A 27,825-nucleotide genomic window follows, 5' to 3' on the forward strand; every position below is an offset into this window, starting at 1 on the left:
TCACATTGGTACATATACATACACATACGTTTTAAAAAGTCTTTAAAAATTATTTTAAAAAAGACAACAAGCTTGGTGGTGGTGGCCCAAGCCTTTAATCCCAGGTACTCTAGAGGCAGAGGCAGGTGGATATCTGTGAGTTCGAGGCCAGCTTGGCCGTGAGTTCCAGGGCAGCCAAAGCCACACAGAGAAACCCTGTCCCAAAACAAACAAACAAAAAAAGAAACCCAAAATATGTGATCTTGAAGTGACTGGAGACTAGTGCCCCCTTCAGGCCCCAGTGTGGCCCACCTTTGGGGGCTAAAGTAGACAAGGGGCATTTGCACTTTGGTTTTGTGCTTTTGTGGCTTATCTCCTATGTTGCCTTTTGGACATGTTTTGTAAGCCTGATCCCCCCTCCCCATTTTATTAGGTTTGGTTACCTAAAATATGGCTAAAATACCCATCACATAAGGAAGGGGCTAAGATATGGTTCCGTGGTTGAGAGCATTTGTTCCTCTTGCAGAGGACCCAGGTTTGGTTACCAGCACCCCCATAGCAGCTCACAGCCATCCATAACCCTAGTTCCAGGGTATCCAATATCCTCTTCTGATTTCTGTGGGCATCAGGCACACATGTGTTGCACAGACATAAACATAGGCAAAGCACACATATACATACACTAAATCTTTGTTTTGTTTTGAAACTGGCTGTCCTGGAACTCACTTTGTAGACCAGGCTGGCCTTGAACTCACGAGATCCACCTGCCTCTGCCTCCAGAGTACTGGGATTAAAGGCATGAGCCACCACGGCCTAGTCAAGCAGACTGCTCTAACAATGTTCATTCAATGCAATTTTAGCCTTAAAAATAAAACTGTTTGTAATCCCAGCATTCAGGAGCTGGAGTCGGGAGAGACACAAGTTGGAGAACACTCTGTGTTACATAGCCAGTTCTAAGACAGCCTAGCCTATATAGTTAAACCGCTCTCTCTCTCTCTCTCTCCTCTCTCTCTCTCTCTCTCTCTCTCTCTCTCTCTCACACACACATACACACACACACACACACACACACAGAGAGAGAGAGAGAGAGAGAGAGAGAGAGAGAGAGAGAGAGAGAGAGAGAGAGAGAGAGAGAGAGAGAGAGAGGCCTTGAAGATACTATGCCAAACACGCTGAGGCAGGAAGTAGGACGGTGATTGTCAGGCTGGTGGGAGGGCTGAGGGGAGACTTGTTTAGCAGATAGGAGAAACATCTAGAGAGCCTGTAATCTACCACTGGAGAGGCCACGGCAAGGGGGGTCACTGGTCGAGTCTATCCTGGGCTCTAGTGTGAGACCTAGAGATCGTTTGAACAACAATGTAAACAATTGCTTCAAAATGGTCTTAGGATAAACTGGATGCTACGTGCATCATAGCAGATTTTAAGGTATATGAGGGAGCCAGGAAAAAGCTGCTTTCTCCCCTTTCTGGTGCGCTCACCCTGCCTGGCCTATTCAGTTCAGCTGCACAGTGGTTCAGTAAGCCCAGTCCGTGTCTAGCATGCACAGTAGTTTAGTGAACACCTCCTAGAAACAACAAGCAGCTGAACAGTGCCTGTTCTCCAGAAGCAACTTGTAGGCATGTCCAAACTTATGACATTGCAATGTGACATTGTCATCTGCAAAGTTCACATCTGAGACACACAATTAGTAACACCCCCCCAAAAAAACACAACAAAAATTTCATAAGGTCTTAAATATGCTTATGATTCTGTGTTGAGCCACATTCATAGCTCTCTTCGGGAATAGACTGCACACCCTGAAAGATTTGAACAAAGTCGTAGACAGACACAGATGTGCTAACAGTAGGCAGGCAATGGGCATTGGCGGTGCTTCGCCTGGGACTTAAAACATCATTTCTGCTGAGCCAAGTTATGCATGAAAGCAGTGTAAGCACAAAGAATACCAAATGATTCAAAATAAATGCTTCCTCCTTAACCAAAGAAGAAAAATACCTAGTGTGAAATTCTCAAAGAATAAATCATTCTGTTTCTAAGAAGGCCAACTAGTTGTATCTGCCAAGTATGCTAGACAGGTAAAGTCTTAACATCAATTGAAAAGCTGGTACAGCTGTTGAAGGTTCCAGTTGATTCAGGAATCTATTCTACTTAATGAAGAAACAAGGGGATGGTGGCTATTTCCAGGAACCTGGTCCATAGCCCAACACACTAGAGTCAGCTGACAGATCTCCTCTGCATCTTATTCAGTCTGAGAGATTCTTCAATATCAACCTCAGCAAAACATAAAGTTCACCCATAATCCCAGCATTTGGGAAGCAGAGGCAGGAGGATTTTGAGCTGGAGGCCAGTCTGTTTCGCATAATGAGACCCTGACCCAATGAAAACAAAACAAAACAACCCTCCAAGAATTGTTTCCCTCCTCTGTGCCTGACAAAGTGCATAGTATGATGAGCTCACAGTGCTAGCAAGCACAACTTTAATGTTTCTAGCTAATTCCTACTTTTCTTCTTTTTTTGTATTTTTTTTTTTTTGAGACAGGGTTTCTCTCTGGTTTTGGAGCCTGTCCTGGAACTAGCTCTTGTAGACCAGGCTGGCCTCAAACACACAGAGATCTGCCTGCCTCTGCCTCCCAAGTGCTGGGATTAAAGGTGTGTGCCACCACCGCTGGACTTTGTTTTGTTTTTTTAGACAGGGTTTCTCTGTGTAGCTTTGGTGCCTTTCCTGGAACTCTCTCTGTAGATCAGGCTGGCCTCAAACTCACTGAGATCTGCCTGCCTCTGCCTCCCAAGTGCTGGGATTAAAAGTGTGCATTCCTACTCTTCTTGAATTTGTTGTGACAACAGGCAGGAATGCAAAGTAGGGCATGGTTATCCTCAGCTGTCAGTCTGTCCTGAGGCCTATATGCAGGTTTACCTCCTTCCCAGGATGTGATATCTCAGAGGGCTATCTCATGTACTTCTGTAACTCAGACCCTGGCATACTGTACAAGGTATATGGTAGCGACAACAGTCAAGAGCCTGGGTCTTGAAAAGTCATCGTCAGAGGTTGAATTCTGGCCCTTCTCACTTACTATGTAACTGGTCAAATTCTTCACCTGCAGCAGGGATGACAATTCCGAGTAATTCATGGACTGTAGAAGAATGCAGCTTACAGTCAGCCTGCCACACGGGCTTAACCTACTATTGTTAAGCTCTTTACGTCTGCGCTTAAAATATAGATAAAATTGTAAATAACGCACCGCCGAAATGGATCTAAATTCTTGCCAGAAAACCTTGCTGATGCCCTGGTGACTGCCACCCCACCTCTGACAAGCTCCAAGAATCTGCAGCCTTGAGACAGGACAGGTGAGGGCGGGGCTCCGGTCCAAGGGGCGGAGTCTGACGGGCGAGTCACGCTGAGCGCAGGGGGCGGGACGTTCGTGCGCAGGTCACGTGAGCCGCTGTTGACACTTCCGGGTGAGGCTAGAGTGAGGCAGCCGGCTGGTTCGTCTGCTGGGGTACAAGCATGGCGTACTACGGCCTCACTGTGCCTCTGATCGTGATGAGCGTTTTCTGGGGCTTTGTGGGCATCCTCGTGCCCTGGTTTATCCCCAAGGGTCCTAACCGGGGGTAAGTACTTCAGGCCCGAGGCGGTGGGAGCGGAGGAGCGCGGCGGGAGGATCACGGAGGGAAGGATCGCGCGTGGAGGACCACAGCGGGAGGATGAGGCGGGGTGGACCACGGAGAGGAAGACCGCATGCGCTCTTTGGGAGCCTGTCAGTGTCCCTGGCCGGAACGTGAGGTCACCTCTGGCAGCCCCTCCCGGAAGTGATTTTTAGGGAATGCTTTTTGTCTTGTTGGGCCGAGGGCGTACACGTCTGCTGCGGAGAAGTTTGGGTGCCTCCCGAGCCAGTCTCGCCGCCTTGGTCCTGCCTGTCACGCCCTGGAGGCCTTTTGCCCAAACTTGAAAGAAAGGGGTCTGGGAGAACAGAAATGGCCCTCCCTGTCCCCGCCCGATGCAGTCGCAGCTGCGGACTCTGACAAGCTTGCTAGATTATGTTGAGCCCAGTCAGCCTTTGCTTCTAGTGGGCCCAACCCCGCAGCGGGTGAGCCTGACCTAACCGAGGTTAAATCACCCAGAGCCGAAGGTATTGTTTAGAAACCTCTGCGTCATACCTACCAGAGCGCCTCCTGCCCTTGCTTGTAAACGGTGGTTGGCCAAGATAGATTTGCATTCCCCCCACCCAAGGTTTTGTTAAAAATATCGCTTTCTTTGTTTGGAAATAAACTTCTGTATTATAGTATAAAACATACCTCTTCAGAGTAGCATGGGGACACCCTCTTTCTAGTTCCCCTTTGAATTTCAGTCATTTTTTTTTCCATTTCAACTCAAGATCATATGGAGGTGACTCTTAAAATGAAGCCTTAGTCTGTCGGAAACGCCCTTTGCTTTAATGGGTCAGACACTAAGTGGTGGCTGCAAGGTACTTAGCTCCACAGCACATCCCAGAGCAGACAATGTGGATTGAGTGGGATGTCTTGATTAAAGAAATTTTACTGTGCTTTGTGTCATTGACCTCTATTACAGTCTGGAAAATACTGACTTTTTTCCAGGACAGGCTCCAAAGCTACAGAGAAACCCTGTATCGAAAAAACCAAAAAAAAAAAAATAAAATAAAATAAAAAAATACAGTTCTTGCCGGGCGGTGGTGGCGCACGCCTTTAATCCCAGCACTCGGGAGGCAGAGGCAGGCGGATCTCTGTGAGTTCGAGACCAGCCTGGTCTACAAGAGCTAGTTCCAGGACAGGCTCCAAAGCCACAGAGAAACCCTGTCTCGAAAAAAAAAAAAAAAAAAAATACAGTTCTTTCCATTAGCCTAAAAAAAAAAACCAACCACTTTTAAAGATTTATTTATTATTTTATGTGTATAGATGTTTGCCTGCAGGTATGTAATGACACCATGTGCATGCAGTGCCCACATAGGACTTTGGATCCCTTGAAATTGGAGGGTTACGAACTTCCATGTGGGTGCTGAGATTCCAACCCAGGATTCTAGAAGAGCCAGGACTTTTAACAAAAAGCCATCTTTCCAGCCCCCAAATAAACCACTTTTGAAAGGGAAATGGTAGTCAGTTTCCATCATCTGTAAGAACAAGCACCACCTCTCACTAACAGTTCCACAGGACCATCCTCAGTTTATAGCAGTCAATGTGGTATTAGAATTCTGGAGTTATTAAAGTAGTAACTTGTATTAACTGAGTTCAGTTCGACCTTTTTTTTTTTTTTTTCCTCCTGGAGCTAAGGACAACAAATACCTCTGCTGTTTTTATACCAACCCTGTTTCATCCCACCACTTCTGGCTCTCATCCCCTTACTAACATTTGGAATTGGAACCCCGCCTTTCTTAAAACTGTCCCCACCCTTAGGATCAGGTGCCACCCTGTTATGTAGAGTAATGAAACCCCTGTGTGTATAGTCAGGCTCTGTTTGATCTGCAGCCCTGTGTTTCCTGCTCTTGGCAGGATTGAGCAGGTCTTGAAATGGTGTCTCCTAGGACTTAGATCTTTACATTTTGAGAAACACTGTTCCAGGGTAATTGAGCTCTGTGACCTTGGAAGATTTAGTTAGCTTTCCCACTTTCCTATTTTTTTTTTTTGACTGAAAAAAAAAATAACTGCACATACTGTGTTGCGCAGAGAGAAATCGAAGAATAATCTGTGGGGTTTTCAGACGTGGCACTGAGACCACCAGCCAACCCTTGGTATATGACTTTCTATATACCTTTTACCCCCAGAAAAATTTGCAAATCAAAATACCTTTTGAAGTTTTTATCCTAGAACTGGCCTGGTTCATGGACTCTGATGATTTTTTTTTCCTGTGTGTGTGCTGCTGGGGAAGAGGGAGGGTTGCTGGGGAGTGAACCCAGAGCCTCCCATCTTCTAGGTGAGCACTTTACCACTGAGTGCATCCCCAGCCACCACCATGCTGAATGTTTAACACAGAAAGGCATTTCTGATTTGATGGATTAGGGAGACTTTGATTAAGGAAATAAGATGTGTAAGAGAGGAGTGTGAAGCAAAGAGGACGTCTGTGTTAGATGCTTTCCCTGAGAGACCCTTGCACCTCTGAAAATGGTGTGGTCAGGAGGTTATCAGGACCTGATGAGACAGCAGGAAGGTGGCTGGAGGGACAAGGCCCCTTGGAAAGTGTGGGTAGCAGGGAGCCAGCCCCTTGTTCTTTGAATTTTTCCTGCAGTGGGATATGATCAGAACAAAATCCTGTCTGTGCCTGCTGTTACCTGTCCTGATCATGCCTGTCCTTCGTGATCTCCCTCTTTTCTCCGTAGGAAACCACAGATTCTCCAGAAGCAGCAAGCTTTTCTCAGTGTTCTCCTTGCCAGATGTGGAGGAGTGCACAGGGGTAGTGCACCAGGGGTTATGTCCACTCCAGATGTGGAGGAGCGCACAGGGGTAGTGCACCAGGGGTTATGTCCACTCCAGATGTGGAGGAGCGCACAGGGGTAGTGCACCAGGGGTTATGTCTACTCCAGATATGGAGGAGTGCACAGGGGTAGTGCACCAGGGGTTATGTCCACTCCAGATGTGGAGGAGTGCACAGGGGTAGTCCACCAGGGGTTATGTCCACTCCAGATGTGGAAGAGCGCACAGGGGTAGTGCATCATGGGTTATGTCCACTCCAGTTTGTTTCATCAACACACTGGAGCATGCAGAATATAGCAGGTCACATATCAAGGTCTGGCTCGTGGCCTCAGTGGGTAAAGGTATTTGCTGCCATAGCTGACAACCCCACAAATTGGTCTGATTTCTCCCTGTACACCATGACATGTTAAGAGCATTTAGTGCTCTTCCAGAGGACCTGAGTTCAATTTCCAGCCCCCATGTGAGGTGGCTCAAAACTATTAGGAAAGCCCAGTGGTGCTGGTGCACGCCTTTAATCCCAGCACTCAGGAGGCAGAGGCAGGCGGGTCTCTATGAATTTGAGGCCAGCCTGGTTTATAGTGCTAGTTTCAGGACAGATAGGACTACACAGAGAAACCCTGTCTCAAAAAACTAAAACAAAACAAAAGAAAAACAAAAAACCAAGCAAAAAACAAAACAAAACTGTAACTCCAGCTCTAGGGAATCCAACTTGGGCTTCTGCTGTCTGTGGACACGTGCACACACACACACACAAAATTTAAAAATAAAGGGTTTTTTTTGTTTGTTTTTCGAGACAGGGTTTCTCTGTGTTGCTTTGGAGCCTGTCTTGGAACTAGCTCTGTAGACCAGGCTGGCCTCCAACTCACAGAGATCTGGCTGGGCAGTGGTGGTGCACACCTTTAATCCCAGCACTCGGGACACAGAGGCAGGTGGGTCTCTGTGAGTTCGAGGCCAGCCTGGTCTACAGAGCTAGTTCCAGGACAGACTCCAAAGCAGCACAGAGAAACCCTGTCTCGAAAAACAAAACAAAAACAAACAAACAAACAAAAGGCTACATGCCGAAGCCGTATACCACAATGGATTTATACATGTTTGCTTTATGAATGCATATGAATGTGTATATATAGATGTGTAAAGTTCTGCCAAGACATTTGCAAATAAATAAGTTTATGACTCCAGGCATGCATGATTGCATGCAGCTCCTGCAGAACAGCTGTTTGAAGGGGAGCATTCTGTGGCAGTTAATGTTAGGTATGTAGTACAGAGGCTTCTCAGCTGCTTCCATTCTCTGAGCTGTCTTTGGGGGAAGAGAGAAGACAGAAGAAATTCTAAGTCTAAGGCTCAAGGAAAGGACAAGATGAGCAGAAACTTGGAGCTGACATTCATCTACGTGTGGTGGGGGTAGAGTGGGGTGGCGGTGAAGGCACCTGCCTGCCTTCAGGAGTAAAGGGTTGAAGAGTTGGAAGTTGGAAGGCTGGCCTTCTGTCTGGCCATCTTTATGTAGCCTAGGTTGACTTCAAACTTGCCATCCTCCTGCCTTGGCCTTACAAGTGCTAGAATTACAGGTGTGCACTACCATAGCCAGTTGGATGAAGGGCTTAGATTACACGTGGCTCTGTAGGCCCTCCCTTTATTGTACAACTGTCACCTTTTTGTCTTTAAAATGTGTTTAGAGGTGCTGGGGAGATGGCTCAGCAGCTAAGAGCTTTTGCTGTCTTGGAGAGGACCAGAGTTTGGTTCCCAGGACTCACCCAGGCAGTACCTAACCACCTACAGTGCCATCTTCAGGAGGTCCAAACTCTGCCTCCGTGAGCATTTGCACTCGCATGAACTCTGCCATCCCACACTCAGATCTGACCAACACTTGCTACCCACACTGCTCCAAGCCTTCTCCACTCCTCTGAAGCTCCCGGCACCGTGCACACACTCCTGCTCAGTCTGCCTTTTCACTCTGCCTCTCTTTCCCCAGCCTGGTTCAACCCAGACGAGAGATCATGGGAGAAGTCATGCCAGATTTTGTCAGTTTCCTTCGGATCCCATCTGATAACGTTTTAGGCAGAGGCCTCGCACAGGCTCTGAGATAAACCTCTCCTGCCTCCCAAACTGGCCTTGCTGATCTGTTTCGGCCACCCTGACCTTCCCCTGAACCTCCACGTCCCCACTCAGCTCATGCCCGAGTTTACTGTCCCACCGCTGGGAACCCTCACTCGCCCAAATCCGCAGTCATGCTCGTCACTCGCCCAGGCCTTCTCACCCCTGCACATCCGTCTTCCGTCCCTGCTTTATTTTCTCAGGTCAGCACTTGCTGATCCACAATATACTAATGATAGATTATTGTCTATCTGTTGTTCAACTTATGTGTTGTCTGCTCTCCTCCAGCCTGAAAAATTCTCAGGGAAAGGCAGGATAGACCTTTTTAAAAACATTTATTTCTTTTATTGCATGTGTGTGGATGTTCTGTCTTTGCAACACATGCATGTAGTTCCCAGAAATGCCAGAAGAGGGCATCAGTTCTCTTAGAACTGGAGTTATAGACAGTTAACTACTATATAAGTGCCAGGAACCAAATCTAGGTCCTGGAAGAGCAACTAGTACTCTTAACCTCTGAGCTGTCTCTCCAGCTACCAGCATAGACATCTTAAATCAACTTTATTCATTGCTTGCGACTTCTCTAGAACCTGATACACCCTGGGCACTCAGGTAGAATTTGGAATGAAGGAATGTATTATCCACAGGAAATGTATGCACAGAACTTCTAAAAGCATAGCAAAGATAAGCTGGCCTTCTGGCATTTGTCCTGTTTGTTTTGGGGGTGTGGCAATCACCCTGTGGGAAACGGGCTTCACTAAAGAGTGCAGTGGAAAGTTCTGAATCTGCCAGATTCCTGAAAGTTCTGAATCTGCCAGAAATAAGTTAGCCAAACCAAACCAATGGATTTTGTTACTGACAAGTAAATGGAATAAAAGAAACCCACCGAAGGGCTGGAGAGATGGCTCAGAGTTGTGTAAGACCACAGGCTGCTCTTTCAGAGGGCCTGAGTTCAGTTCCCAGCAACTACATAGTGGCTCACACCATCTGTAATGAGATCTGGTGCTCTCTTCTAGTGTGTAGGCATGCATGCAGGTAGAACACTGTATACAGAATAAATAAATAAATCTTTTTTTTTAAAGAGGGGAGATGATTTAAAGGACAAATCCACAGCATGGGTGGGTGGGCATGCAGAGGAAGTGTGAGCAGATGACAGAGTTAAAAGTAGATTAGGGGAAATGGCAGTGCTGATGAGTACTGTGTGTGGATTGAGCCCACAGCATCCCTCATTCTTGCTGTACCACTGAGCCACTCCCAAGCCTTGGGGACTAAGATTCAGAACGACAGGAGTGCTTAGAGAGAGGATAATGAATTCTAGTGTTAGTGTTTTTAAATTAATATTTTTAAAGATTTGTTTTATTTTTAAATTTTGTGTGTGTGCGCACATGTTTGTGGGTACCCATAGAAGCCAGAGGCATCAGAGCCCCTGGAGCTGTAGTTAAGGGCAGTCGTGAGCACTGGGGACTGAACTCAGGTTCTCTGTAAGAGCAAGATGTGCTACACATGAGTTCTGTTTTAGAAATGCTGAAATTCTGCTGGTTGGAGACCCAGCTTTAACTTTTCATAAATAAGCAGATGGGGAGAGGTCCTGGTAGTAAGCATAGGTTTGCAGGGCTAATTCATTGCCAGGAGCACTGTCAAATACAGTAGTTCTGTCAAAAAGAACTGTCAGTAGAGATGTCTCAGTTTCGAACAAACTGTGGCACCAGTACGTTCCTTTAAAGACAGATGTTTGATTTTGTACTTAAACTTCTACTCAGTGCATGCTGCAGTATGTTGGATGTTGGATGAGTGCAGGTCCATTGTCTTGGCGCGCACTCCTGCAGTCCAGGATAGTGGGAAGGGAAGTGCTGGGATTAAACCGTTCTGCAAAGTCTGCATGTTCACTGATGTCTAATAATGGCTTTTTCCTTCTTTTTTTAGAGTTATTATCACCATGTTGGTGACCTGTTCAGTTTGCTGCTATCTCTTGTAAGTATCTTGTCTCTTAACCACAATTTGTCTTAAAAACATTTATTCTTGGTATTTATAATGTGTTAATTGACACATTATGGGTCATTGGCACTTGTATTTGCTTAATATCTACAAATAGTGTCCTCAGATTGAATATGCTCAGAATTTCACATTTTAAGTGCTCAGTGTGTTAGGTAAGAGCTGGCAGATGGGACTACAAATGTAATTTAATTATCTGGAACTTATAATTACTGCTTTATATCTTACTATTGTGACATATGTATTTAAATCTACTCATTTCACTTACGTATTTCACTTGAGTGTAATGTCTTTTTTAAATTAAAGTTATCTCTTATTATTGTCATTTATTTTACACACGTGGGTGCTTTGCCTGCTTGTGTCTGTGCACCCTATGAGCCCAGTGCCCACAAAGGCCCAGAAAAGGGCTTCAGATCCTCAGGACCAGGAGGATCTGGTCTTTAAGCCACTGCGTGGGTGCTGGGAATTGAACCTGGGTCCTATAGAAAAGCAGCAAGTTCTCTCTCTCTCTTTCTTCTTTAAGATTTATTTATTTATTATGTATACAACATTCTGCCTTCGTGTATGCCCATATGCCAGAGGAGGGCGCCAGATCTCATTATAGATGGTTATGAGCCTCCATGTGGTTGCTGGGAATTGAACTCAGGACCTCTGGAAGAGCAGCCAGTGCTCTTAACCACTGAGCCATCTCTCCAGCCCCCGCAAGTTCTCTTTTTATGTTTGTTTTCTTTTTGTTGTTGTGACTTTTCAAGACAGGGTTTCTCTGTATAGTCCTTGCTGTTCTGGAACTAGCTCTTATAAACCAGGCTGGCCTCAAACTCACAGAGATCCAGCTGCCTCTGCCCACCAACTGCTGGGATTAAAGGTATGGGCATTGCCAATCATTCCTTCTAAAGACTTTTGTTTATCTGATGAAGTGAAACTGGAACTATAATCAGGTAGAATAAGGATTGTTTTTGTAAAAATCATAAACTATATCAGAGTATAACAGTTTGCATCTGTTTGAATGGACTGTATAAACTATTGAAGGGAAGCTGACTTGGCATATGTAGGCTAACTTTTCCCCTCAACCCATCTGGACTGCTGTTCCTCAGTCATTGCGAATGCAGAAATGGCAGAACAGCGTTGAACTGTTTTAAAGATGCTGCCGAAAGTTGTCCACACTGTTCTCTCCCCTTTCCTGAATAACATGGAACAAACCAGATTACAAAGGGAAACACCAAAACTGAGTTTCAGTCAATTCTGAGAGCAAATAACCACCACAAAGTGCATGAAGGGCGTCCGATTTCTTTGCTATCAAACAGCTGAAACAGGGCACATACCAGAAAATTACCCCTTAGGGAGTCCCGGGCTGGCTTGCTTTCTTGCCTAGGTAGTCTGGAGTTTACTATGTAACCCAGGCTGTCCTCGCATTCACAGCAATCCTCCTGCCTTGGCCTCGCTATTCTGTTAACTTGACATAATCTAGAGCCTCAATGAGGAATAGTTTGGATTGGGTTGGCCAATGGGCACGCCTGTGGGACATGTGGAACATGTTGGGTTCGTTAAGGTAGGGAGACCCACCCTGAATGCGGGCTGCATACACAGAGCTTGGGCTTGGGCTCTGCACTAGATGGAGTGGAGAAGGTGAGCCGAATAGGAAGCACACAGTCGCTTGTTCTGCTCCTGACCGTTGGGCCATTCCAGCTGCCTTCAGTTCTCAATGCCATGACTTCCTGCTGTGATAGACTTCAGCCTGGAATTGTGCGTTAACGTGGAACCCTTTCTCCTATGTGCTTCTTGTCACATAGCAACAGAGGTGACACTAGGGTGTTCCCAAACGCTGGTTCCAGGCCTGAGCCACCACGTCCAGCCGGAGTGTGGAGCCAGTCGTTCTCTTCTCACAGAGCACTGTCTCGTTCCCCAAGTCTCAGCTGCTGTGTGAGGGGCAATGGTGAAAACGGTGCTGGCCACAGTATTGTTTAGTGCCGCATGAGCAAGAAACAGCAATTCCAGTCCATCCTGAGATAAAAGGCCAGGACCTCATGCCTTGGCACTCGTGAGTGTGGAGTGACTAAGGTTTAATACGTTTGTGTAAATTTAGGAGTTTTCTCCGAGATGCTTAGCTTTCTGCCTATATCTAAGTGAGGCGCTCAGTTGGTCTCACAGGTGCTGAGTGATCACCAGCACTGAGCTTGGTGATGGAATTGGCTGAAACTCACTTCTTTGACTTTCTGTGTGTTTTGACTAGAGAGTAGAAGAAGAGCCTGTCTCCGCTGAGGACTTAGTCTCTGTGGTGGCAGAGTGACAAGGACCAAGTGGAATGATATCTTTCGGTGGCTGAGGAGCAAAGAGCAGTTCATGTGTCACCGTCAAGTTTATTTGAGATAGGTTCTCCCTGTCTGGCTTGTAGAACAGGCTAGCCTCGACTCACAGAGGCTCACCTGCCTCTACCTTCCAAGCACTGTGATCAAAAGCCATGCCCAGCCTAATTTTGACTTTCTAAACCTTCTATATTCTCTCTCTTATTTTCCCATCTTTAAAAATTGCCACCTCATAGACGAGCTTCTCTCACCCCTCATGCTCTCCTCTCCCTTGGATTATTTTGAGGCAAATTTAGTTCATCCTGTGTCTTAGAGATAATGACCATTTCAGATCTAATCACAATATGGCTACCATGCTCTAAAATTGACTCCTTTAACCAAGTAGCCTATTACATTTTACTCCCCTGATTGTCTTGTTTATCTTATAGGGTGTGTGGGTAATGAGCCACATAAGCACTGCACTTTGTAATTGGTGGGCATGCTCTTGAGGAAGTGCCGTGTTGGCATGCCCATTGGCATCCATCCTTGGGTGAAAACCAAGGGCTCTGATAGACAAATATTTTTCTGTCCAGGACATTTCTGCCTTGCCAGTCACTCAAGATCAACTGCAGTTCACAAATATTGGTATTTGCCTTGATTCTTGTGAGAGAGATCACATAACTTTCGTTGTGATGTGTTCTGTCCTGCTGATGTCTTTGTGTACCTGACGTACGACTTCACTGTTCCCATAGATGTGTATGCATAGGAAGCTGTGTGGTTAGCATTGGGTATCTGCCATCCAAGGTCTACTGGATGTCTTGGAACAAGACCTACGTAGGTGAGGTGGGATTACCGTTTAGATGGAAATGTGGCAGAGAAGGGCTCCCTCGAGCAGCCCTGGTGACAGGAGGTTGGACTGGGAAAGCTGAAAGATTGATAGGTAAAAAACCAGCTGCATGCTCCCCAGAGAAGTCCCTTTGCAGATAGAGGGGAACTGTCTGACAATAGCAGAGGAAGGAAAAATGCCTCTGCCCTCATTGCCCAAGAGTCTGCTTTCTGCTTGAGAGAGCTTGGAGGAATGGGGAGGAGCCAGCATCACCTGGAAGCAGTGGAAAATACCAGGGAATGGGGTTTGGGTTGTAATGGATGAGCCTGGGAGGTTTGGATTTCTGGAAAAATTGGCATAAGCAAAGGTAGGAGACTCATTGAACTCTAGGCCTGCTGGGCAGCCTTGGATCTGCATTCTCCACAGTTCTGGGCAGTGTCATGGGTGGGCACGTTTAGGCACTGTTGCTGTCCTAGGCTGCTGGCACTGAGGTCAGGGCTGGCCATGTTTTCCCATGAAGACAGGCGGCCACTGCTGCCCAGGCTTCATTTTTCTCTTCTCATTTAGCGCTAGGGACTCAGTCCAGAGCCTTCCCCTCCACTGCTCAGCTCCACTCCCAGCACTTGGGCCTTTTCCTTGCTGCGCCTGTTTTGAGAGGGTCTCAGTGGGTAGCGCAGGCTGGCTGTGAGCTCCTGCTCCTCCTGCCCCTGCCTTCTGAGTGCTGGGGTTACAGGCGTGCGCCTCCACCCTGTGCTTTACAAAGTTTTCAGAACTTCTTTGCCTCGTTCAATAGTTTCAGCTTTTTTATTCGAAATAGTTTTGCTATAGGTGTACGAGTTTCTTTCCTGACTGTCTCATCTGTCATGGAGTTGTTGTGTCCCCCCTCACCTGCCTTTTTCCTTTTCCTTTAGAGACAGGGTCTCATTATGTAGCCTGACTGGCCTGAAGCTCTCTGCAGACCTAGTCAGCGCTGAGAGTTTTGCCTTTTAGTTTAATTTAGTTTGGGTTTGTTGAGACAAGTCTGCCTGCATAGTTCAGGCTGCCTTGAACTAACAGCTTCAGCCTCCCAAGTATTAGCATTGCAGGCATGTGGCTCTCTGTAACCAGCAGTCTTTGTCTTTTAAATATATAAACTTAATATAATTACTAACATGATAACTTTAGGCTATTTTATTGTTTTGATTATCTCATCAGATTTTTGTTCTTTATTCTTTTCCTGTCATGTCTTTTTTTTTAAATCAACTGAATGTTAGTGATTTTTAATTTTTCTTAAGACCATATTAACTCCACTTTTTTAATTTAAAAAAATTTAATTGTGGGCCAGGCGGTGGTGGTGCACGCCTTTAATACCAGCACTCAGGAGGCAGAGGCAGGTGGATCTCTGTGAGTTCGAGGCCAGCCTGGTCTACAAGAGCTAGTTCCAGGACAGGCTCCAACGCTACAGAGAAACCCTGTCTCAAAAAGAAATTAATTGTGTATATATATATTTGTGTATTGAGGGCATTGCCTGTGGAGAACAGCAAAGAGCATTGGATCCCCTGAGCCCAATGAGTTTACTGGAGCTGGAGTTATGGGAGGTTGTGAGCCACCCAGTATGGTTGCTGGGAACTGAATTAGAGTCCTTTGGGAGAGCAGAAAAGTCTTTTAACTGCTAAACAGTCTCTCAGTGACCACCCACACACCCCCACCACTCTTTCTTAATACGTGTTAAACGTATTGATTTGGGATGGGGCAGGTGTGTGGAGGTCAGAAGACAGTCTTCGGGGGTTAGTTCTTTTCCTTCGACCTTATGAGTCATGGGCAATCAACTCATCAGGCTTGGCAGCAAGCCTCTCTGCCCGTGGCCACCTCACCAGTCCCTCTGTCTCATTAGTTCAGGACTCAAAATAAAAGCTGTAGGGGTCCCAGCTTTCTTGAATGATATCTGTGGTTTTTCAGATTGTCTGCTCTGGGAGAACCCGACTTTGGTGTTTCTCATCCCGGAAGTCTGCAGGTGAAAGTCCAGACTCGTCTGGTTTGGTGTCTGTCTGTCTACTCCCAGCTGTGGAGAGCGCTTACAGCCACCTCACTCCCCTCCCTGGATAATTGCCATCATTTAATTTTCCATCTGAGAATTGCTTAATTTCTCTCAGAGGTGCATTTATGATGTCTATATATAGGCGAGGAGAGAGCCACAGTGCCTGGCCTAGCATGTTATCATTACCTGCTTCATGGAGACATATATTAGAGTTTCTCTACTGTAGTATAGCAGATAAGAGGATTATGGGACAGGGATTGTGCCCAGTGGTATTGTGAGGCCTCATTTTCAGTCCCTTGCACATACAAAGGGCTCGGTAGGTACTTTGGTTTGAAAGACCTAATTTAGAAAATGATTCGTCTTGAAGTCCTAGGGGAAGAAAGGGAAGAAATTTCGAGTTTAAAATTGGCAAAAATTAGGGCGTATTCCTGTGGTAAAAGGGGCCACAGTGGTAAGGTTGGCAGCCAGTTAATAAAAAACATGTTTGCGTCTTCTCATCTGGAGCTTAGTGTCTTCTGCCAAGTCCTCAGGCTGGGCCAAAATTTAGTTCTTTGTGGTAATAAGACTGAAGTCCCTATTTCCTCACTGGCTGTTAGTTAGCCACCACCCTGTCCCTCTATAGAGGTCACTCACATTCCATTCGGCCAGCAGCAACATCTCCTTTGTGTGGAATTCTTTTCACCCTTTAGGGCTCTCCCACATCCATCCATCCATCCGTCTGTCTGCCTATCTATCTATCTATCTATCTATCTATCTATCTATCTATCTATCTATCTATCTATCTAATGCATGGAGTCAGGGGGCAATCTGACAACTTGTTGGAGTTGTCTCTGGTCCTGTGGATCAAACTCAGATTGTCAAGCTTGGCAGCAAGCACCTTCACCTGAACCATCTTTCTGTCCCCCTGTTGATCCCTTTAGTAGTTAGAATTGGCCAAAGTGATAGAGCATGGCCTTGCATGCCAGGAGCTATGGGTTCCACCCCCAGCACCAGGGGAAACAGCTTTGAAGTAGGGAGAATAGCCAAGAAAGAAGAACCTTAGATGGGATTCAGATGTCCCTGAGGAAGGGATGGCTCACCCTGTGAGAGAGGAGCAATGTTCATTGGTCATGCCAGGCCTGAGTTGATTTAAAGCTGTAGGGCAATCAGGAAGCCATGGTCTGTGTGGCAGTAGGAGGGCAGCCCCTGTGCTGCTGGTGTCTGGAGCACATATTCCACAGGGACTGTGGTTCCATGCTACTGCCAGGCCAAGGACTTCTAGACCAGAGAGCCCCTTGGAGCTTCTCACAGTGTTCTCACACCTGCTCAGTGACCTACAGTGTCCCCTCAGCTCTGTCTTCTGAGAAAGCAAAAAGTGGAGCTCATTTTAAGGGGCGTACGGGAATAGCATAGCGTATCCTTGACGCACACTGACAGTGAGTTTCTAACCGAGGTGGTTGCCTGTTCATGTCTTTGACAGGCAGGCCTGTTCCTTTTCAGATGTCCTTGACTACCTCAGCTCTACTCAGGAACATACATCTCCCTTTCATTGAGCCTGCTCTATGGTGTGATGCAGTCTACAGGAGCGTCTGTCACATTAACTGTAGGGGGTGTGTGTTAGAGAAGATCTGGCAGACACGGGTGATGCCTTAGAACCCTGGAGTGGTGGGTGTGAGCAGGGGTAGTGGTGGTAATGGCCCAGTGCCACATACTCTGAAAAACTCCAGAGGAAATCTCTTGTGCCTCCTTCCTTCTGTGGCTTGCCTACATTTTTAGCTGTCTCACAGACAAAGGAAGGCAAGGAGCATGGGGTTATTTTGAACTTCTGCTTACCAGCTGCTACAAGGTCCCCCATTATCTCTTTAATTCCTGACACTCTGAGGCAAGTATTTACAAATGGAACCACACTTTGGTTGGAAAGTCACTCACCTAGAACATTCCACCAGCATTTGGGATGCTTAGGGTTAAAATCCAACTTTGGTACCAAGTCTCCTTATTTTCTAGTAGCTTCGATGTTGTGTCCCTGACTTCTGAAGTGTTTGTGTCATTGGGTTGAGAAAGGTTTGTATGTAGTCACGAAAGGAGCCCGGCAAGGCACTTGCGTATGTTTTTGCTGTCGCATAAGGCATATGCCGGCAGAGGTCACTCCTGTCATGGCCTGCGCTAGGACGACTATGGACAGAGGAGCCATCCCTGGCTGGACTTCCCCATTCCAACAAGGAAGTCCATCACGTGCTTCACCAGGAACCAGGCCACACCCTTGTTTCTGTCCTTCCTTCTACGTGTGAATAAAACCACTGAGCAGGATTTGAGAGCTGGGTACTGCTTCAAGGCAGAGCAATGTAGTTTGTGCTTAGAGAGCCCTTTCAGTTGGACTGGGGGCCACTGCCCTGCCCATGAAAGCACAGTCCTTTGCCATCCCTGGTAGCTCAGCCTTTCAGCCAGCAACTTGGCATCCTTAGAGCCCAACATGGCAGTGACCCCTGAGAGTGATTGTGGACTAGCTGTGGCACCTTTAGACAGCTGGGCTACACAGTGAATTCGAGAGTAACCTGGATAATTTAGCAAGACCTTATTTCAAAATAATAAACAACAACAATAATAATAGTGATAGCAGACTGGGAATGTACCTCAATGATGCTTGCCTAGCATCTGCAGAGTCTACTTGCAATCCAGTAACCCCCCCCAAAAGAGGAACTTGAGTTTGCCCTGTGTGCACCCCAGTTCTACAGCTCCCCTCACTGCTGCTGTATCACCCCTGTCCTACAGAAGCCGCTCAGCTGATGGTTATTAGGCCTTTGGGCCGTGGAGCCATGTGGAACAGTTTGGGCAAGCAGAAGGGTACAGTCCGTTCCTTCTGGTTACACAACAAGTCAGGGATCCGCCAGAGCGCAGGCCCTTCCTCCACTCGCTTCCATCAGGGTCACAGCAGGCTTCTTCCTTCCAATGCGCTGTGTGTTTATCAGCTAAAGGGAAATTTTAGGTCTGTGGGTAGTCAGAAGGACAGGCGCTGAGTTCATTCAGCTGGCTAGAGGAAAAATTCCGCTAAAATTTCAAATGAAATAGCCTGTTCTATTTCTCAAGTCATTTTCCTAACGGTGTGTGTGTGTGTGTGTGTGTGTGTGTGTGTGTGTGTTGGGATGGGCATTGAGATTGACTTTTTTCTTTCTTGATTTGAAACATTGGCAATAGTGTCGAGGGCTGGGGCTGGGGCTCAGTATTTGAGTGCTTGTTTACCATGTTCAAGGCCCTGGGCTCTGTCTATCTTTCAAACTGTTTGAAAAACAAAACGAACCAAATTATCTCATCACTACAAGCTGAATGGATGGTCTGTGGTGTCTTAGTTTTTACTCAGGAGGATTCCTTGAGTCTACGACTTTGAAACCAGCCTGGGTAACATAATGAGACCCACCCCCTCAAAAAATGCAGGATGGGGAGGGTATGTAAATCTAGACACTTCCAAAGACTGATCTGAGAGAGCAAAGCGGTCTATTCATTCTTGCAGGGTCTGATACTTAGTCTTTTCCATGGGCAGGCACCAAAGGCTGTGGATTCTTACTTCCATAATTCACAATTTAGACCTAGCTAAACTCCCGCCCTCACCTAAAGCACCGCAAAGGCTAGCAGTTCACAGAGCAGCATTAGGTTGGCCTGGTTGCTGGTCACCTGCTGCCTTCATCTGCCTGCTTAGTATTGTGAACACCCATGAATCACTTAACTTGCCTCCACCTCAGGCTCCTTAACTGCATGAGAGCTGCATGGTGACAACATGTGCAGGAGACAGACATCGCTACACACCACCTGCTACAGGTGCCGAAGAGTTCCTTCAGAGACCTCCCACCACGTGTCATTCCTAGCCAGGCTCCTGTCGAGAATTTTAGGATCACTCGGCAGATCCTAATCCCAGGGCGCATACTTTTAATTTCCAGCACTCAGGAAACAGAGGCAGGAGGATTTCGTTGAATTCCAGACCAACCTGAACTACAGAGTGAGTTCTAGGACAATAAAAGCTACACAGAGAAACTTTGGAATGAATCCATGTGAAGAAACAGCGGTGTTCATCAAGAAACAGGCTTTGACATAGCTCTCAGCAAGGGCATTGAGAGAGACCTCTAGGCAAGGGATGGTGCTCATGGGTGTAGGGTTTTGGGGGAGCAGCAGTGTCTGGTGGATGTGATAGTGCAGAACACCTGTGGTTCCAGCACCTGAGAGGTGTGAGTCAGCTCTGGCTACATAAAGGAGTTTAAGGCCAGCCTGGGTTACATGAGACCCTATCTCATGATAGCGTCTTAACAGTAACTATCTATGTGATTATGTGATATTGATAGATTTTGAGGCACCATTTTTAAAGGATTCTTGGAGTAAGTGAGACCATAGGTTGGCCCTTAAGCTGTAGGTCACAAGGGTAGAAGTGGCTCTCGGCACCGGGAAGTTAAGACATTTGTTTTGACTAACAACAAACCTAAAAATCTTGTTGCTGAGAGCCACAGGAAGTCACAGATTACAGCTAAGAAACGGATAAGATTAAAAGCAAAGGTCAAATATGCTTTGGCCTTAAGCATAGTTCATTTCTATCTTAATGTTCTTATTTAAAATATCGCTGTAAAAAAAGGAGTATTGCCTTTCTGTAGGCAGTCTTCACTGCACCTTTTGTTAACTGTCTACTGGTGAGAGATTCCAACTAGCCTTTCCCTTACCACAGCGCTCTAATCTTCCCTTTCTGCCCTGCCCAAGGATTTTCAGAAAAGCTCCAAGATGGCTATGCAGCTGGAAAGGCCCCTCCACACTTCTTAAGTGCTGGTGTGTGTGCATGTGTGTGCGCGCGCGTGTGTGCGTGTGTATGTGTGCGTGCGTGCGTGCGTGCGTGCATGCGTGCGTGCGTGTGTGTGTGTGTGTGTGTGTGTGTGTGTGTTGCAGAGCCCAGAAGAAGGCCATCATATCTGTATTCGAAGTTACAGGCAGTGGTGAGCCCTGTGTGGATGCTGGGAACAAAGCCTGGGTCCTCCGCAAGAGCTGCGTTTAACCCCTAAGAGCCCTTAACCACTTAACCATGTGTCCAGCCCCTGGATGATGTCTTTATTGCTTACTATACACTTGTGGGGAGGAAAGGCTGTGGGGACAGTGTGGGGGTTAGTGTATCTTTTTAATTTGTTGTTTCTAAGTGTTGTCAGTGAGGTCAGTCTCTTATGAAGCACAGGACTGTTCCTTGAGGGCAGTTTGTATCTCCTGCTGGCCTTGGGGAAACCCTGGACTCGTGTGGAATTTTCCATGACTCTCTGGTCTCAGAGCTCTTCTGCAGTGCAGTATCTGTCTGTGTTGTCCACACCTCCACTCTGTGTGTGTGCGTGTGTGTGTGTGTGTGTGTGTGTGTGTGTGTGTGTGTGTAAGAAGACTTGGTGTTGTGTTTATGTTTAATCCCCTAGTTCTAAGGGTGATCAGGCAGTGTCTCATCTGAGTTAACTTTGTTTGTAAAGTGAGTCAGCCTAAGGATCTGTTCTGGCCTGGTTTCCCCCTGGATCCCATTTCTCGGCACAAAGCAACCTTTTGTGGGCTGAGAAGGCAGACGCCGTGTGTCTGTGGGCACCAGCTCCCTGTGCTGCACTGTGCTTCTCTGCATTGCCAGTCAGAACCGGCCGTTTGGTCTTGTGATTGGAAGGGTTCCAAAAAATGGCAGCCAAAGGAGGAGAGACCCAATTGATAATGGCCCTCCTTGGGTTTGGCTGGCCCTTGTCCTTGAGGGGAGTTTAGAAAGAGGCCACAATGGCTGGCTGTCTCCTTTTTCCCAGAAAGCAGCACCCTAATGTATGTGCGAGGGGGTCGATAGCATGGGGGATGCCCCCAAAACTCACCCTTCCTTTTATCAGTGCTCACACTCCCACATTTATCCCCCCACCCACCCACCAAAGCCACGGTCCAACGGACTCCCGAGTCCAGAATAGGAAGTAAAGACAGCATAAATTCGTCATCATTCTGGTCTGTTCAGACCTTTCCTCCTTTCCTGTGCTATGCCCAAGTTTCTGGTCCCCAAATGAATCCACAGAGCCGGATTTCCGATGCAAATTACTCAAGTTTGGACCAACACCTCTCCAGCACCCCAGCAAGGTGGCTGCAGAAAGTGTGACAGGGAGCCCTGGGAGGGAAGATCTTTTAAAGGGGAAACACTGTAGTCAGGGCAGTTCATGTCCTGTCGTCTTGGGATTGGGTAAAGAGTACATAGAATAAGATAGTTTCTGAAGCCATTGGTCAGTTTTTGGGAGCAAAAACCTAACCAAGAGCCATTAATAACTGACAAGGTATCTTCAAGGACAGGATGCATCCCAAGAACATCTGGACCTCGTTAAATTTTATGGCCCTGCTCCCTATCTTCTTAATTGGCCTTTTTTTTTTTTTAAATTTTTCGAGACAGGGTTTCTCTGTAGCTTTGGAGCCTGTCCTGGAACTAGCTCTCGTAGACCAGGCTGGTCTCGAACTCACAAAGATCTGCCTGCCTCTGCCTCCCGAGTACTGGGATTAAAGGCATGCGCCACCGCCGCCCATCTTAATTGGCCATTTTTAGGGTATGTGTTCAAATTTGTGCTACCACAGCACATTTCTGGAGAAATGAGATCTGCCCACCCCCAGCTCATTTTATGGTTTAAGATGAAGCCCCTTCTTTAAAGTGGAGTTTGGAAAGTCAGGTCCTCACTCCTGGCCACACCTGCAGCCCCACTGCCTCTGCTTCTCTTCTCTGTGCAGCAGTCACCGTCCGATATTACATAAGATCTCTGGAGAGGGACATGTCATCTTTTCTGTGTCCCTGATGCCTGGGACTTAGAAACTGCTCATTAAATATTTGTTCAGTAAGAAAAACAGAATGGTTAACTAGCCAGACACCTGCAGGCTGCTTTTCTTTTTATTTTTTGCTTTCATCCATACTCAGTGATTCTCAAATTTCGTTGGTCCCATGAAATACCTCATCGGAACTCTGTGAACAACGTGAAAAATTTAAAACTAACCATGGTGCTTTAGTTTCTGTTGGTATGTCCTCTGTAATTTGTGTACAACAGAGACACAGCTGTGATTAGAGTGCTGCAGTAAATGCCCATTTGGTTCTGTGTGGTGGGGTCCATGAAATGCTTGGCCATTGATTAGGAACCTGGAGGGCTGAAATTGGATCTTAGCTGTACCTCTTAAATAGTGCCTTAGCGTCTGCACGCTAGGAAGATAAAAGGAAGCTGAGGTGTGACAAACGGTGAGGAGGTGACCAGCCTTGGCGGTAAGGATGTCATGATTGGGGAAAGCCCAGGTACTTAGCACAGTGATGATGTCATCAGAGAATGGCAGCGACTCAGCCTCCCTGCTTTGTGGATCGTCTCAGATGCAGACCCAGTGCAACCTGGGATTTGTTCCCTGGTCAGCTATCTCCCAGGAGCAGTGTGCAGTGAAGGCTGGGTCAGAATGGAGTACACTAAATTGCTTTCCATCGTGTATGAAAATGGTTATGTTCTAGCCAATTTCACCACTTTTGCTCTTGTTCCTCCCCACCGAATTTTAGTTGGCTGATTGCAATTCTGGCCCAGCTCAACCCTCTCTTTGGACCACAGTTGAAAAATGAAACCATCTGGTATCTGAAGTACCACTGGCCTTGAGGATGAAGACAGCTCCACAGTGCAAGGCACTGAGGTGACTATGCCCTTGCCCTTTCACGTGAACATGTCAGCCATCCGCTAGAGTGCTTGCTATGACTTTTTCCTTAGAACTTCATGGCCACTTGAAGACAACTGAAAAACAGACTGTAGTTTGAAAGTATTATCTGAAGAACAGGGGCATGAGTAGAACAAACTATTCTCTTGGCGTGTATTTTAGGGATTTACCCATAAGATTCTTTCAAAGTCCATGATTACCCTGCCTTTTTAAAACATAATTTAGGGTGGTGAATTGGCACAGTGGGTAAAAGCACTTGCTGCCAAGCCTGAAGACTTGAGTTCAAATCCTGGGACCCAACTGCCGGAAGAGAAAACCAAGTCCTACACATTTTCTCTGATCTGTTCCCCTATCTCTCTTTCTTGGGGTGTGTGTCCTTCATGACATTAAACTTGCACACAGGCTTCTGACACAGATTGAAAGTGAATATTCTGTCAGGTGGTGGTGGCCCACACCTTAATCTCAGTACTGAGGAGGCAGAGGCAGGTGGATCAGTGGATCTTTGTGAGTCCAAGGCCAGCCTGGTCTAATTCCAGGGCAGGCCCCAAAGCCACAGAGGAGAAACCCTGTCTCAAAAAAAAACCAAACCAAAAAAAAAAAAAAAAAAAAAAAAAAAAGGAAAAGAAAAAAGAAAGTGAGTTTCTTAACCTTGTAACACTCAGCAACTGGAAGAAGTATCTAAAATATTTTAAAATGTCTTAGAATTCTTTGGAGATAGGGAAATAAGCACCTTCCAAAGGTTGGGAATGGTAGTACATGCCCATAATCCCAGCACTTATTTCAGAGGCAGGAGGATAATAAGTTCAAAGCCAGCCTGGTCTATATAGCAAGTTCCAGACCAGCCTAGGCTACATACAGAGTGAGACCTTATCTCAGACAGCACAGAACAAAGAGAAAGCTGGCTTCAAAACTGTAGCTTTTATTTAATTCTGAGAATCCAAGTGGCAGGGTGCAAAAATTTAATGACTGAGTGGCAGGGCACTTGTCATTTGATTTGATCCTTTCTCTGTTACTTCATTAAATGAAAGTGTCAAGTGTTCAGAACAGAGCTGAGCCGTATTCTCCACCTGCTTGTGGTGTGTGTGTGTGTGTGTGTGTGTGTGTGTGTGTGTGTGTGTATCTGCATCACATCTGTGTAGTGCCTGAGGCCAGAAGAGGGCATCAGATCCCCTGGAACTGGTGTTACAGGCACTCGTGAGCTGCCATGTGGGTGCTGGGAGCTGAACTTAGGTCCTCTGTGAAAGCAGCAGTGTTCTCCCCTTGAGATGTACTGTGAGGAGTAAGTCTGTAGCTTTTGTCAAAGATCCCTTGAGTACAGAAGCAGTAAAGTGAAAAATAAGAGCATTGGTCTTCAGGCTCCGGGCAGCTCTCCACCATGGCCCCAAGCTGCCCTGGGACCTCCTGTGCCTCCTTTCTTCCGATCCTCTGCTCCTGACCTGGTGGTTCCAAGCCTGCTGTTTTCCTGTTCTTACCTCATACTTAGCTCTTTTTCTCTTTCTTTTCTCCCATACAGGGTTTCTCTACATAAAGAAACCTGGCTATCCTAGAACTCAATCTGTGGACTTGGCTGGCATTGAACTCACAGAGATCCTCCTGCCTCTGCCTCCCAAGTGCTGAGATTAAAGGTGTTTACTACCACAGCCTATCCCTGGCCACTGTGTCTGAGTGAGCTCTTTCATTTCTAGATGCATTTAACTTTCTAATTTTTAGCCACTCATTTGGTACATTGCCTTGAATAGTTAAATACCTGTCCCTTCGACTGACTTAGCTTTTTTTTTTCTTTTTTTTCTTTTTTTTTCTTTTTTTTTTTCTTTTTTTTGGTTTTTCGAGACATTTAGCTTTTTTGTGGTTGAATAAGACTACCTTTGCCTATTATAATAAAGAATTAGTTTGAAAATTTATCTACACTTTTAGAAAAGATTTAGAAACAAAAGACAGACACATTCATTCACATACCCTTTTTTGAATGGGTTTCTTCATTCTGACCTTGGAATTTTTAAGCTACTTTCTCAGTCCCCCCCCCCCCCCCCCCCCCACACATATCTATCCCATCATATCTTAGTGATTCATTTGTTTTACAGAACAGGGCTGTGGATTCTGCAGTGACTTCAGCTGCTAGTCATTTACACATCGTGGGGAAGACTCTGCTTCCTGGTAGACTCATCCACCACGGTGCTATGCCTTGTAGTGCTGCGCGTAGCTGGAGTTCAACAGTTGCCATTGGGGCTGAATGAAAAGTAGCTCTCAGTTGTGTGTGCTTGTTAAAGTGAAGGCCCACTCGGGAGGCAGAGTCAGGAGGATCTCTGTGAGTTCCAGGACAGCCAGGGCTACAGAAAGAAATCCTGTCTTGAAAAATAACAGCAACAACAAAAATAAAGGACAATAAGTCTGTTTTTTTTTTAAAAAAAAAAAAAAAAAAGTCCAAAGGGTGAGGAGGTCTCTCGGTGTGATCTCCATAGAAGACTTGCGCAGAAATGTCAGCACTCTCAGGACAGCCTCTGCAGAGCAGCTGTTCTGCCAGGCCAGGCAGGCTCAGGAAGTGACTGGAGACCGCAAGGGACAGTCTTATTCTGGCAGTGGCCACCTTGACCTGGTGCTGCTCTCCTGGTGCACTGCAAAAACAGTCCTTGGGTTATCCCACTTCCTCTTTCGTTTTTCTGTGTTGGGGATTGGACGGAGTCCAGGGCGTGCCCAGTCTGCCCTCTGTCAGGGAGCCACGGTTCCATATCTGCCTCTAATCAAATGCTGAGTTGAATGCATGTTGCTTGCAGTATCCTGCAGTGGGTCTTAACAGGGCTCCAGAGGCAGTTGGGGAGCCTCCTAATGGAGTTGTCAGGAACTGAACTCTGGGCACTCTTGTTTTTCTGGTTGTGAGCCTGGCCTTGCCAGCTCTCCAGCCTGGCAGCAGGCACTCTCAGCTGCTGAGCCATCTGTGTAGTCCCAGAGCTGCCTACTGTAAGAACACCCTCCTACTACCGAGCAGCCCAGTGTGTGGAGACACTGACACTAAACATTTGCCATCTTTACATGGGTGGTGTTGTCGTTGTCACCTGTGCCTGGTGTCAGAATGAGGAACAGCCTGACAGGCAGCCTAGAGTGCTGAGGGTAAGATAAGAAGCTTGCTAGTCAGTGGGCCAACAAAGGCAGAACGGAGAGTGCCCTTATTGGCAACCAGCTGCCTGCTCTGAAAGGGGAAGCGAAAAGCACAGGAGCTCGCTAAGCTCCAGCTCCTGTGTTAGCCAGCTTCTTGCTTCCTGCTTTCGGTAAGTGACGTTGCTGTTTGTGTAGTTACATGATAGTGATGCCCCTGGAAATTGGACCTCTCTAGAAGCTGCCCAAACCTGTGTGATGAGTAAGCCTGGGCTTCACCTGAGGTTTGGTTGAAGTACTGACTGGTTAACCGTGCTAGGGGAGGAGACAGGGCAGTCTCACTGCATTGCCCAGACTGGACTCACACTCACTACCCTCCACTAGCCTCCTGGGTGCTAGCATTATGTGCACCATGCCTGACTTTGCTTAATTTTTTTTGACACTGACTAAATCCCTAATATTTCTTTTTACTTTTTGTTGTTGTTGAGACAGGGTCTCACTGTGTATTCTGGTTCACCTGGAACTCACTCTGTAGACCAGGCTGGCCTCCAACTCACAGAGATCCACCTGCCTCTGCCTCCTGAGTGCTGGGATTAAGGGTGTGAGCCACCACACTCTGCTCACTTTTTATTTTGAGAAAGGACCTCACTAAATTGCTTAGGCAGCCGGGGTTGCAGGCCTGGTTACTTTTAGTTCCCCTATTTTTTAATTTTATGTGTGTGCATTTTGCCTGCTTGTGTGTGTAATGCCCTTGATGGCCAGAAGAGGGCATCAGGTCCCCTAGGACTGGAGTTACACATGGTTGTAAGCCACCCTGTGTTTGCTGGAAATTGAACCCATGTCCTCTGGAAGAGCAGCCAGTGCTCTTAACTGCCAAGGCATCTCTCCAGCAACCTTTCCACCCTTTTGAAGAAGGGTGAAGGAGCTAGATGTTAGAAGATCTTAAGTTACTAGAGCTGTTTTGTTTTGCAGGTCACAGAGAGAATGCCTTCTAGATGCAAAATCACCTCCACACCCAGACCATCTTCTCCAGTAGCCTGCTTGGGTGTTACCTGCCTTACACTTGAAGACCTTCCTCTGCAAGACAGTGTTTTTTCCTTCGCCTTTTTTACACTCTGATGAATTATGTGCCTACTTAGCTGACTCTGAGATGTGTCTGCACTCCGCTGAGAGAAAAGATGCTATTCTGAGAAATCTGTTACTCTTGTCTTGGAGCCTGTGGCTTTGAATATGGCTCCTGCCAGCTCACAACATGAGAGTCAGCGATGTGTTCAATATTGCCGCAAGACAAATAAGACTCAGTGGGGCAGTCAGGCGTGCCACTCAAGAGAAGCTCTACCCCAGCAGATGTACACCAAGCTCTATTTTCAGGATGAATTTCTTACTTCTACATCTTTGGAATAAATTATTTTTCTTCTTTCTATGGAAACCTGGCTCCGGTGTTTAAAAAGCTTGATTTTCTAAGCTCTTCTG

General features: G+C 46.6%; 1 protein-coding gene across 1 annotated transcript; it reads left to right on the forward strand.

Annotated features, from left to right (window-relative positions):
• Positions 1–3,406: 3,406 nt before the first annotated feature.
• Atp6v0e1 (ATPase H+ transporting V0 subunit e1) lies at positions 3,407–27,781 on the forward strand. The gene is made up of 4 exons (XM_038327289.1): positions 3,407–3,584; positions 10,407–10,454; positions 23,114–23,241; positions 27,325–27,781. The coding sequence occupies exons 1-3, from the start codon at positions 3,481–3,483 to the stop codon at positions 23,205–23,207; spliced, it is 246 nt and encodes an 81-aa protein (XP_038183217.1). The 5' UTR covers positions 3,407–3,480; the 3' UTR covers positions 23,208–23,241; positions 27,325–27,781.
• Positions 27,782–27,825: the final 44 nt, after the last annotated feature.

This window comes from Arvicola amphibius, chromosome 4 (genome assembly GCF_903992535.2).
Source record: "Arvicola amphibius chromosome 4, mArvAmp1.2, whole genome shotgun sequence".
Taxonomy (NCBI): domain Eukaryota; kingdom Metazoa; phylum Chordata; class Mammalia; order Rodentia; family Cricetidae; genus Arvicola; species Arvicola amphibius.

Excerpts from the sequence above, each read along its gene's own strand:
- Atp6v0e1 (XM_038327289.1), top strand. The coding sequence starts at position 3,481 with ATGGCGTACTACGGCCTCACTGTGCCTCTGATCGTGATGAGCGTTTTC. Across the intron at positions 3,585-10,406 it reads CCCAAGGGTCCTAACCGGGG|AGTTATTATCACCATGTTGG; the intron begins GTAAGTACTTCA and ends TTCTTTTTTTAG. Across the intron at positions 10,455-23,113 it reads TCAGTTTGCTGCTATCTCTT|TTGGCTGATTGCAATTCTGG; the intron begins GTAAGTATCTTG and ends ACCGAATTTTAG.